The sequence below is a fragment of the Oryzias latipes genome, chromosome 16 (assembly GCF_053564925.1).
Source record: "Oryzias latipes strain Hd-rR chromosome 16, Olatipes_Hd-rR_3.1".
In the NCBI taxonomy this organism is placed as follows: Eukaryota; Metazoa; Chordata; class Actinopteri; order Beloniformes; family Adrianichthyidae; genus Oryzias; species Oryzias latipes.
The window spans coordinates 5,041,833-5,054,629 of NC_136252.1; the positions used below are offsets into that span (position 1 = coordinate 5,041,833).

Genomic DNA, 12,797 nt, shown 5'->3' on the forward strand with positions numbered 1-12,797 from the left:
ACTTTTCTTTGCTCGTTTTGATTTTGTCGTGTCGTATTGCCCTGGCTCCAAGAACGTGAAACCTGATGCCCTTTCCCGACAGTCGGAGCCCTTAGTTGAGGTTCAGACCCCTCAGACGATAATACCCACCGCTTGTGTTCTAGGTGCTCTCTCCTGGCGGTTAGAGAAGGACATTAAGGACGCCCAGAACCATGAGCCAGACCCTGGAGGGGGTCCTCCTAACAAACTTTATGTCCCTAGGGCCATGAGGAGCCAGGCCCTCCAGTGGGCCCATGCTACACGGTTCACCTGTCATCCCGGAGTGCACAGAACTATCACCTTCCTGCGTCGCAGTTTCTGGTGGCCCGGTTTGGCTAGGGATGCCAAGGAATTTGTTTCGGCCTGTATGATCTGCGCCCAAAATAAGGTCAGCACTCAACCACCACCTGGGTTGTTGCACCCCTTACCTGTCCCGAGTCGTCCTTGGTCACATATAGCGTTGGACTTTGTTATAGGACTGCCTCCGTCCGCCGGCAAGACGGTGGTTATGACTGTGGTGGATCGTTTCTCTAAGGCAGCCCACTTCGTGCCTCTGAGGAAACTGCCGTCTGCCTCTGAAACAGCCAGGCTCATTATCGTACATGTTTTCAGACTACATGGAATACCAGTGGACATTGTTTCTGACCGTGGGCCACAGTTTGTGTCACAGGTTTGGAAGGCTTTCTGTGCGGCCTTTGGTCCCTCGGCCAGTCTCTCCTCAGGCTTCCATCCCCAGACCAACGGGCAGGCGGAGAGGACTAACCAGGACCTTGAGTTGGCCCTCCGGTGCGTCTGCTCCCGTCACCAGTCGTCATGGAGCACCCTCTTGCCCTTTGTGGAGTATGCCCATAATGCCCTGACGTCATCAGCTTCGGGTATGTCCCCGTTTGAGGGTTCCCTGGGCTACCAACCACCATTATTCCCTGAGCAGGAGAGGGAGGTGGCCGTGCCTTCGGTGCAACACCTTTACCGACGCTGTCGACGCATCTGGAGGGAGGCTCGTACAGCACTCCTACGCTCGTCTGCAGCAAACAAGAGACTGGCTGATCGGCACCGGCTACCGGCACCCACCTACACGCCGGGTCAGTCTGTTCTCCTATCCACCTCCAACATCAAGCTGCGGACAGAGTCAAGGAAACTCGCGCCCAAGTTCATCGGGCCATTTGTGGTGGAGAAGGTCATCAACCCTGTGGCAGTCCGCTTACGTCTGCCACGAACCATGCGAGTGCATCCTGTGTTTCATGTTTCCCAGGTACAAACCTTACATCACGAGTCCTCTCCAGCCCGCGCCCGCCCAACCACCACCACCCCGCATCATCGACGGTTTGCCCGCTTGGACGATCAAGCGCATTATGGACGTCAGACGTCGAGGTCGGGGCCTTCAATACCTGGTGGATTGGAAGGGTTACGGACCTGAGGAGAGGTCCTGGGAGCCTATGTCAAGGATCTTGGATAAGGGCATGCTTAAGGACTTCCACAAGCGGCACCCTGACAAGCCTGGTGGTGCGCCTAGAGGCGCCCCTTGAGGGAAGGGTATTGTCAGGAGCCGGAGCCAGGGCGGGTTTGGTGGGTGTTTTCTCACTTCCGGTTTTGGGCTTTTATTTTGTTACTTCCTTTCAGGGCCCCTTTTGTTTCACTAGGTAACTTCACCAGTCATCACCGGCACCTGTCTGCTCCCCTTTTTGTCATTCCCATTTGTGTATTTAAACCCTGGTCTGTTTGTTTCTTGTCACTGGGTCGTTCTGTAAGTTTGCTTCAGTCATTTCAAGTACCAAGCGTGATTAAACCTTGTTTGCTTTTGAAGCTCTTTCGCTGTCCTGCATTTGTGTCCTGTCTCAACCGTGACAATGGCTCAAAAAAGGTTGAAAAACACTGGGCTAGAAGGTACGACGGAGTTTTAGGGCCACAGTGAGGAAAAAAAATTCTGGCCAACATGACGAGAAAAAACTCGACACAAAGTTTCGAGAAAAAACTCGTCTTGTCGAGATAAAAGTCGAAATAAAGTTTCGAGATTAAAGTCGCAATGTTGCGCGAGAGAAGTGAAGCTGAGTCTTTCAGGAGTATTCAGTGTTATGGCTAATGTTGGTGAGCTAGTGGCTTATTTAAGAGTTTACGACAGAGTTTTATGGCCACCAAAAACTCGTAAATTTACGGGGAAAAAATTCATAGATTAAAAAGGAGAAAACACCGAAATTGTCTGTTTATCGGAGCCTAGCTTGAAGATGAAATATGTGGTGCCTTTTGTGAAGCTTTTTTTTCCGGATTATAGGTTTAAAACAAAGAGATTCTGAGCCTTTTGGCGACTCAAAATCAGATTATTTCCCGTGTAGCAGTCTTTCCGGGGTTCGGCGTCAGTAAAGCGGACTTTCATATGTAAAATAAGGAGCTCAGAGACACGTTTGGGTGCAGAGGACCGCTGCAGCCTTTATTCTCCTTTTCATTCACATAACCTGAAGTTCATCTGTCACATTAAGTCATGAACCTGTCATCCGATCACCAATGCGGAAGTAAACGGTGTTACATACGCCCCCTCCTGCAGATGAAGCGACCCGTTTGATCATTAAAAAACAAAGATGAATGAAAATAGTCTGTTATATTAGCATTACAACGTTGAAAAAGGCAAAAAGTGCTAGACGTTTTTTTGCCTTGACTTTGATGTCCGACCTTTTCTTTTTTATTTCGGCCACGGTCCGAGGTTGTGAGGCAGCAGCATTTACAGCGTCTGCCGCCGTCTGCCACTCACGTGCCTTTTTGGCATTAGTAAGGCCACATTGTGCCCTCCACACATTATTCTCCTCTTTTCCACCTCGCCAACGATACTTCACATTGAGTGAAGTTACGTTTTTTTGATTTTCTCTCCGTGTTTGGCATGGTTTCGCAATCAATGAATATTCATTTGTGGGCGTTTCACGGACTATTTATGGGCAACTATAGGCGTGTCATAAAGCCGCAAAAGCTGCGCTGCATTTAGAATTGGTTGTGATTTATTAAGGGAAAGATGCGTAGGATGTGCGTGCGCACGGTTTATAACTCCGAATATTTCTGTGCGTACGCACATCCTATGTTTCATCCGTACGCCACTTCTGACGCAAATCCTACGCAAAGTTTTATAAATGAGGCCCCTGGTCTTTGGTGGAGGAAGAAAGGATTCAAGCAAACAGCTGCAGGGACACCGATGGCTTCATCGGGCTGCAGTGATCCTGCAAACCAACCATCAATAAATAAAACTTTAATGAATTGTAAATCAATCAAATGAGCTTCCAGATATTTGGAACGTTATCAATAAACATTCAGCTCACCTGTTCAACTGAGTTTAGTCGGTCTGCTCTGCTGCTGCACGGCGTTCACCTGCTGCTCTGCATGCTCACTTCCACAATAATTTTGTAAATTTACGAGTTTTTTTCTCTCTCGCGCAACATGACGACTTTAATCTCGCCAAGTTGGCCAGAATTTTTTTTTCCTCACCGTGGCCCTAAAACTCCGTCGTAAGAAGGCCACGATTATTGTTAAGATGAATAAAAGTAAATGTTAACATATAATATTTTAACTATTATAACAACCAATAACCAACCACTTCACTATAGCCAAGCTGTTAATTAACCAGCTACATTTGAGAGTTGTCCGTGCAGCATACACCTTACAACCCCAGAGAGTCTTAAGGAGGGAGAAGCAAAAGCAGAGGCAGATTGTTTACTCTTATTTTCAGCATCAAAGCCCATGTTTCTGAACACACCACAAACAGCAAAACAGCATAGATGTCACTTGTGTTCCCAGCCCTCTCACTCACGGTTTTCACATCAAGATTCCCCACTTCCCATGAGTCTTAGGGGCTGAAGGCGGGGCTAACCCCCAGGTCGCTACAGTGTGTACATTTGATATTTATTTGAAAATCCTTTTGAGATTGTTAAAAATGGCTCAGATTAAAATAATTCATGTAAATAATTAATTTTTTATGCATTTATTAAATGTTAAAAAACAACAACGATGTTACATTTTTTGAACAATATTTTCAACTCAAGGAAGGTTAACAGACTCTCCCGTCGCTCTTCCTCCCTTCTTGCTCTTTCCTCCTAACTTCTGGCTCTTTAACCCTTGTGCTATCCTAGGCACTTTAACATTGGGAGTTGGGTCATCTAGACCCACTAGACAGTGCTCTGAACCTTTTTTCTTCAATGATTTGTGATCTTCACTGGTGTCCATGGATTACATGAAATCTTTCCACCTTTATCCACCTTTGTCATGGTAGGGAGAACACGTCAATGTGAGGGTAAATTCTAATAATTTAAAAGCAATGCATTGTGGTCCATACGAGTTGCATTGTGGTCAATATTTGACAATCGAGTGAGCATTGATCCACCGTGGTTTTTCGTAGAGACTTCTGGGAAATTTCTAGTGCACTCGATTTTTGAACTGTAGATTCGGACACCCCTACAAAATGGCGACCGCACTACATAGACGTTAGGGCGGTAATTCGGACACAGGGTGAGTCTGCCTTTGTCCTGTGCCAGTTTGTTTAGTTGTATCCTGTGCCGTAACCATAGCAATAGCAATCAGATTAAAGCTCTTAAACTCTGCATCTGAGTCCAGCCCTGATTTCTGTCCTGACACTTATTTCTATGAAAATAAGTTTACTGCACATGTTCTTATCTTCTGCTACACAGCTTTGTCTTGGTTACAAATATGTATAATGTGTTTTGTATTTATATATAGTCTTAATCATTGTTGTCATGTTTTTATTTGATACTAAAAAATACAAAAAGGTCCAATAAACTGCACTTAATGAGATAAAACTACTATTTTTGACTTAGCTCTTTCACATTTTTCTTTTGATTATGTGCTTGACATGGGACAGATTTTATTTTGAAAGGAACTTGTATGTGCTGCTTTCAAAAGTAAAGGATATGTTAAATATAACAAATGTTATAGATAACAATTTTCATGAGATCATATTTTAAATAATTAAAGCTACAGTTCATAAATGAATGGCCTAATGGTCACCAAAACATGAATACAGTGTACTTTTTTGAACTGTTAATTGGGGTTTTGCTGCCTTTACTGGATTTTGTTCTGTAAGGAACCAACCCAAATAGATCTTTTAGAGAAAAGGACAATACTGCTTTATAAGACTTGTTCTTTTTATTAGAATCTCTTAATTGTCTGCATTATTCCAGTTTAAACACCTGTTTTACTGTGATTGACACACACTTTCCAGCTCCACTGACAAAAAAATGAAAAGCTACAGAACCATAAAGATACATTAATTCACTGCCTCAGGCACAGATACAGACTCCCTCTGACTTGTCTTTGCATGCCGTGACTCTTCCTTCTTTTTTTGTTGCGTGCGCTGGCTGGAAATCCTAACACACGAATGTATTGTGACAATGTTTACATTGAAGTGCTGCAAAAGATGGAAAGCACAGCAACAATGAGACCTCGAGCAATCAGCCTACACATCCCATTAACAGAGGCTGACTCATGTCGTTTTCAACATAAGCCTTGAAACAGGGTCACAAAGCCTGAAAAAATCCGGAAACCAAGGTAACAGAGACACTGCATTAGAATCATTAGCACTCTTCTTGCAGAAGGAACATTTGGCTGAATGCTCTCAAATGTGACTAAAATGCAGAGGTTCATGCATCATGTATGGACCTCACACATAGAAAAGACTTTCAGCAAAATGTGAGGATTTTATTTCATTCTCTGCAGGTAATGTTGGAATAAAGGCGTCCAGGTGGAGGAGAAACAACATAAACCATCCGAATCTGTGAAAACCGGATGAGAGGGAAACAATTTGGTTTGGTTGTGGAGGGTTTTTCCGGAGTAAATTTGGCCTGATGAAGGGTTTCTCACGAGTGGACTGAAGACCATCTGCGAGTGGGAGCAACGCAGAATAGTCGAAAGCTCTTGGAAACGTTTGAGCACATATGAAGCAAAAAGACCTCTGTTTCCTTAAAACAAGCTGTCTCCATGGATGATTTTCTTCTTCATTTGTAAAAGCGCAGCATGTGTAATGTGAGTTTGGCTTAAAGGTCAGATGGTCTTTAAGCTAAATTTGAGCAGTATCACTACTGCAAATCTAATGCAGCCCTTAACAAGCATAAGAAAACACATAAAGCACAAGAACACCCAGAGATTAGCTTTTTAGAGAACAGTAAACCTGCAATCGGGAATGACTGTCTACTGGAGAAATGACATCTTACATTTGAGAGATAATTAGTTCTTTGAACTTGTGGCAGCTCAAAGTTAAAGAAGAAGGGGGACTCTTTCATGTGTGATTATGTGCTATGAAGCACATCTTGAAGTCGCAAAGCAGGGAAAAAGCCGACTGTCAAGGCTGAGAGAACTAAAAGGGTCACAGGCACTTTGGTTGCAATCGTCCAGCACCCTTGTTGCACTAAAAAATATGTCTAGTTAATGACATCTAAAGTATGCTAAGAGATGTAAGGCTCCAAGGATAAAATGAGATAGATTATCCAAGACAAGAGAATGGAAAAATGAAAGGAAAGATTTACCAAGGTGAACTAGATCAAATATAGTCGAAATGTTTTATTTTTGTGGGGGTTTGTCTCAGATGCCAGACTTCCTGGCTTACCTAAGCACTCCTCCAAGGAGGACTTGTCACTGACTATCAGCATGTGGACCATGAGTTGATCCACACCCTTCCCCAGTCACAGCAGCTGGGATGGCTCTGCAGGCATACTTACTCCCACTCTGCAGCCTCTGGGGACTCACTCCTGTTTCTGAAACGTGTCTGTGTGCAGCTCTGCTCTTGGAAACTTTCACATTAAATATGAATATCCTCAATAATGAATAGAGGCTATACAAAATTGCATTGTGGGTAAGACTTCTTTGGCCAGAAGAAAAAAGTCTTTGGTCCATTCTATGTCACAAAAAGCTATTTTAACTGTTTACATTTCATTAAATATGTTTGCTCCTGTGAGTATGATGAAATTTGGCAACAATATAAAGAGAAATGTGATGAATTTTTGTTGATGCACCTTTAAGCTAGGCCACAGTGTAGATTAAACAGGCTTTAATGGGCAGCAGCTTATGTGACAGTATCCTCCATCTCCTCCACAGACAGGTGCGCAGAGGAGTGACTTGGGCTGGATCTGGTTTTCAGGCTGATGGAGCCATATAGTTTGGCTGATCGCTTGGAATAAGCAATGACTTTCCTTCTGTACATCTCCCCCTTCCACATGGAGATCATTAGCAGCGTGGACAGGACAACGCCACCCAGCGTGAGCAGGCAGAGCCCCGCGATGACGCATCGATCGAGGTGGGCGCCGATCTGGGCGCTCTCCATCTCCAGCTTCTCCATCTCCCTGGCAGAGACACTGTCACGGTCCACCTCCACCTCCCGAGGCACCGCGTAGGAGATGATCACCAAGGAGATTCCAGTCACCAAGAATGTGACTGCACTGATAAACCCGTAGTCTGTGGAGCTCCCGGAGCCTTCTCCGAAGGACAGATCATCCTCGGACATGAAGGAAAACTCCGGTAAAGTCTCAGAGAAAAGCTCGCCGTTTCGCGCGGGCCTGAGAGTACTTTTGCAGCTGCTCTCTGGACTGGCCTGGCGCAAGTTCACGTTCTCATCAATGAAGGTGAAAGATGTCTCTAATTCCCTGTCACAACAAACGCGCGCTTTCCCCTCCCCGAGTGCGCAGCGTTTGCCGTCCGCGGCCGCTCTGCGCGGCTCTGTCCTTGGTGCTGAAAGGCAGCGGCTCTGGCTGCTGCGAGCAGGACTGCAGCTGCCCTCCCTCGGGAACGCTCCCACTGTTGATCCCCCTGACCTTCGGGCTGACGCTGGGGCGGAAACCCGGTCAAGGGCATCAGGAGTTTCGGGCTCTTTTCCTCTGTCGATGGGGGAAAGGCGCTCCGGAGAAGCCATTTATGTTCCACCTCCCTCTGGTTCACACTGAGCCTTCCTCCCACGATGTTGTTGTCACTCCACAGCATCCCTGAAAAACAACTCGAAGTTCAATTGTATTCGTAAAATTAACACCAGTAATACTTGCAAAACCGTTTTTAAAGATTTCATTTGAAAAATGTGTGCGTGAACTCTCAAATTGTGTAAAAACACATGGACCCAGTTTAAAATTACTTATGAGAAATCCCTGGATGCTTATTTTAAGCATCTTAAATAGATCAGTGATTAGCCTGCAGATCCAATTACGGAACCTTTTCACGTTTAAACCGAGGTCAAGACGCACGTTTGTTCTCAAACGTACAACACCTCATTTGTAAAACCGGACTCCTGAGGTATGCATGAGTGTGTCCTTCAACTCATGACACACTTGCGTTATGCACACAATCCATATAGATTTGGGACCAGCCCTAAACATAGCTTCAGAATCCAGCAGAGAGATGACAGTCTCCGCTCTTCCAGAGGCTCATCTCATGCACGTCCGGGTTTAGAAATGTTATAATCCCCGACATAGTACCTCCTCGAGTGGCTGAAAACAGGAAGAGCTCACCGTGCTATTTCTGTATTCCGCTTGACTCCCCATTCGGTAGCGACACTTGACGGTAGAGATCAAAGGCAGAGCCTGCAGAGAGAAGAAGGAGCTATGCGTGCGTTCAGCCCCACACGCATGATGCTGTGGTGGCGGACTGCACCGAGGGCAGCTTTGCCTCCAAGTCCCTCCCACACGCAGCGTGCTGAAAGGAGCGCCGCGATTTAGATCTGCAAGTCCACACACGCACGAGGGAGGATTGAAGGGGTGAGCCGGTGGGAACCCTCAAACCTGAATCTTTAACTGGCTGACTTATCGATGTATTGATTATTTGGTGCATTCCCAGCAAAACCAGCTTAGCTGAGAGCAGTACTGCAGCAAAGCTAAACATCTGCAGGATGTTAGAATAATAAATAGCAACAGCAGCTAAAATATAAATAAAATATTCTACATTTGGGCTCCATCAGCTGACACACCTATAATTCTTAATTCAGGCTCCAAGCTTCACCAACAGCATGTGCTTCTTCTCTTTTGATGCAACCATGTGCCCTGATAAGCTTCCAGCTGTGCAATGCAAATGTCATTGTTGAACTGCATGTATCGAACACCATCTGCTCTCCTGTGGCCTCTCAGAAGATTAGTGGTCACTCAGCCTAATCCACGTTTAATCTAGAGGTCTAATAGGTCATCTGATCCGTAACTCTCCTCATAATTCTTCATGACGAGGTTTGTACCGTGAGTCCAGCCTTTGTCAAATATGTAAAACAAACAGTAAAGACAGCAAACATTACTTTGGTTTATTTAAAAAATGCTAAGCACTGTAGCGTGTTTCAAATCCAACATCTAACTGAACTTTCATTTGCTGATTGTTCCACCTTAGTTAACCCTTGTGCTATCCTATGGGGTCAAGATGACCATTGACGTGTTCTCCCTACCATGACAAAGGTGGATAAAGGTGAAGAGGATTTCATGTAATCCATGGACACCAGTGAAGATCACAAATCATTGAAGAAAAAAGGTTCAGAGCACTGTCTAGTGGGTCTAGATGACCCAACTCCCAATGTTAAAGTGTCTAGGATAGCACAAGGGTTAACATGGACAGAAGGCAGCTATGAAAAATGGTTGCCATTCTTCCTGGAGTCATGGTGGCCAGGTGAATGACTTTGGCTTCACTCCCAATGCGACTCCATTTAAAAGATGAGTCAAGGGAGGAAGAAAGGGATGGCATAGTGACACACAAACTGCAGTAGACGTTCTGTGGCAAAGGTTTTTTCTGCTCATTATTGTTGTTAATTTAAAAGCAAATGTTTGGAGGACTTAGATGGCCTTTCTGCATCACTACCCGATGGAGCCTATTGATTAATGTTTAGTTTTTTCAGATTGTTGACAATTTCAGTTCATTCTAAGCAGAGAGACAGAGAGAGGAAGCTGAAATCTGACCACTCTCTCGCCTGGGAGGCAGCAACAGCCAACTATCAGATGCTATCTATCTGCAACAGTGCACCACTTTTCCTGCTGGCAAGGACACCGCTTGAAAGACGAGGGGTGACTGGCAAGTCAAGCCTCTGAAAGCTATTTAATCTCTAAGTGTTTCCCAGCATGGGCATGCTTCCACTGCACTGAGTAAAAAAAAAAACATGGATACAGCACAGCATTTTCTGAAGCAGCGTCAGAGAGAAAGATACCGGAGAGAAAAAGGAAAAAAAGTGGTCCTGTCAAAACCCAGCAGCAGGAGGACTTGGAACAGTGTGAATAATGTGAAAGAGCGAGTGATGAAGGGGAATAGTGAATGGAGGAGTGGCTGAATTCACCTCACCTTTAGCTGAGGCAGCAGCTGCTTGAGACTGTGCAGTAAATATAGAGAGCTGTAGGAAGTGTGCAGCATGCAGACTGCTCCTGCATGGAGAGAAAGCTCAGCAGTTCCGCTCTATCTGACCTTAATCTTGTATCTTGAGTGTGTTGAAGAAGGAAAACTAGATACCCCCGCCTCCCCATTGCCCCAAAACCCATTCCAATCCCTGCAGAGAGATTAGCTGTTAGAAGCCATTTGAATCCAAGTTGCAGCACAGATGAGAAGAAAGCAACATTTTCATATCTTCCTCCATGATAGAGTAATTCAGAAAAATGCATTTGCAATTGAATCGGTTAGTTCAAAAGGGGCCCAAGTCCACAATTTTTCAAAATAGAGATATTATATGTTCTATGGTCTTGAAAAGCTATCTGATTATGAGCAAAAAATCCCAAGTCTGTTGTAATGTATTGACTATGCTTGACATTTAAAATGCATTGACTATGCTTGACATTTAAAATGCATTAAGTCCAAATTCCTGGACTTGGGCCTCTCTCGCATGGGTTTAGCTTTATCCCATAGATGGCAGCACTAGTTATCCAATATGGCAGCGCCTTTGTTTAATTCAAGAAGGGCCCAAGTCCAGAGACTTTAGTTTGCTAGTCCTCTGAAATGATAAAAGTGAGGTCCTTCATATTATAGCATTTGTAAGCCATGAACTGGTGCTAAATCTGGGTAAAGTATTAATCATTTGGTGTAGCCTCCCTTTAAGCTATGCAATTAAAATCGTTTCCTGGAAGAACAAACCTCTTGGACTTGGGCCCCTTTTGAACCAATCGATTGAATTGCAATTGGCAGTAACCTTGGGCTGATCATCGCAATATCCTCTGTTGAAGTCATCCAGAGTAATTTAACACCGTTGACAGCTTAAAAAGTAGAATGATGTCAAAAACAACACCTGCAGTAAAACTGGCTCCTGGGAAAACATTGTACTGCATGACTCTCCAAACTACTGTAGGTCCTCCGTGGTTCACTTTTAATTATCCACCATCTAAAACTGGCTTCATCGCTCACATTCACACTCAAGGGACAAGTGAGTATCTAATTAACCTACAAAGCATGTTTATTAACTGTGCTTGGAATCTAGAGTACCTGCAAGCCCAGAGACAACATGTTAACTCCACACAGAATGGACCCAGCCAGGATTCAAACCAAGCTGGGTGGCAAGAGTGTTACCCTCTACCCCTTGTGCTATCCTATGGGGTCCAGATGACCCGACCCTTACATTGACTTGTTATCCCTACTATGACAAAGGTGGATAAAGGTGAAGAGGATTTCACGTAATCCATGGACACCAGTGAAGATCACAAATCATTGAAGAAAAAAGGTTTAGCGCACTGTCTTGTGGGGTCTAGATGACCCCACTTCCAATGTTAAAGTTTCTAGGAGAGCACAAGGGTTACAGCACGGTGCAGCCATAATTTCCAATTAAATTCTGGGAGCACTCAAAAACAAGTAGAATTATGGCTCACAGAGAAGCTAAATTTGTTAATCTCTTATTTTAAATGTGGCTCAAAATTCAAAATTTTTTCTGTAAAATTCATCATAAGAATTTTGCTGAAAGGGACAAATGTGGTGAAAGGATGGAGCAGGACCTGGAATGTGCGGAATGCTTATAGAAAGTCATAAAAGAACTTAGGAACACAGTGCATGGCAGCTTGACATGACAGGACAAAACTGGACATGAGGCAGTATTGCAGGACTTTGGCATAATATGCTTAAACTTGGCTTGAATGAACAGGATTTTTGTCTTAAAATAACTTGAAATGAACTTGATGTGAGTAACTGCACATGACTTAATAGTAAAAAGTTGGAATGCATAATACTACGGACTACAACTTGCATGACCAACAGACTAAACTGAACCGAATGGACTTGACTTTATTGAACAGGACTAAACTAGTTTATGAATGTAGAAACAAACTAGGATGGGATTGGGAACTGACATGCACAAAAACAAATGGGTACCAGAAATTGACCTGATTGACTTAATTTTCAGTATTAGTCCCACAGATGATGTAAGAGATGACCTATCTATGCCTGTGGGCCACACCAGAAAACATTCAAGATCAAAGCATGCCAAAAAAACCCTCTCAGAAAAGAGACACACTTACATTGAGGACCTTGTGTCTACTTTCAGAATGGTCAGGCAGAATAAGAGGAGTTGCAACAACCCATCAGAACTGACATGATTGAAGCATTGTAACAGATCTACTGAGAATAGGCAGTATTGGCTCTGAGTATTTGTATTCTAAGAGCACACATGGTTTGGCTACCTGACTAGTTAAACCAAGCTGGAGGAAGGGTCTCCCAGCCACCCTCCATTGCAACAGACAGGCAGGGTGAGATGTACCTTTGTTGATCCCTTTGGATCAACAAGATGGGCATGATAAGAGAAGTCCCTGCTGTCACACAGATTGGAAGTGCTAATGACCCCTGATGAAAAAGGCAGGCAGGATAAGGGCCAAGAAAGC

At 44.3% G+C, this 12,797-nt stretch overlaps 1 protein-coding gene across 1 annotated transcript; it reads right to left on the bottom strand.

Annotated features, from left to right (window-relative positions):
• Positions 1–5,135: 5,135 nt before the first annotated feature.
• tmem74 (transmembrane protein 74) lies at positions 5,136–10,143 on the bottom strand. The gene is made up of 2 exons (XM_004086651.5): positions 8,496–10,143; positions 5,136–7,979 (listed from the first exon to the last, which is right to left on the bottom strand). Exon 2 carries the CDS (start codon positions 7,907–7,909, stop codon positions 7,067–7,069), a length of 843 nt encoding a protein of 280 aa, XP_004086699.1. The 5' UTR covers positions 7,910–7,979; positions 8,496–10,143; the 3' UTR covers positions 5,136–7,066.
• Positions 10,144–12,797: the final 2,654 nt, after the last annotated feature.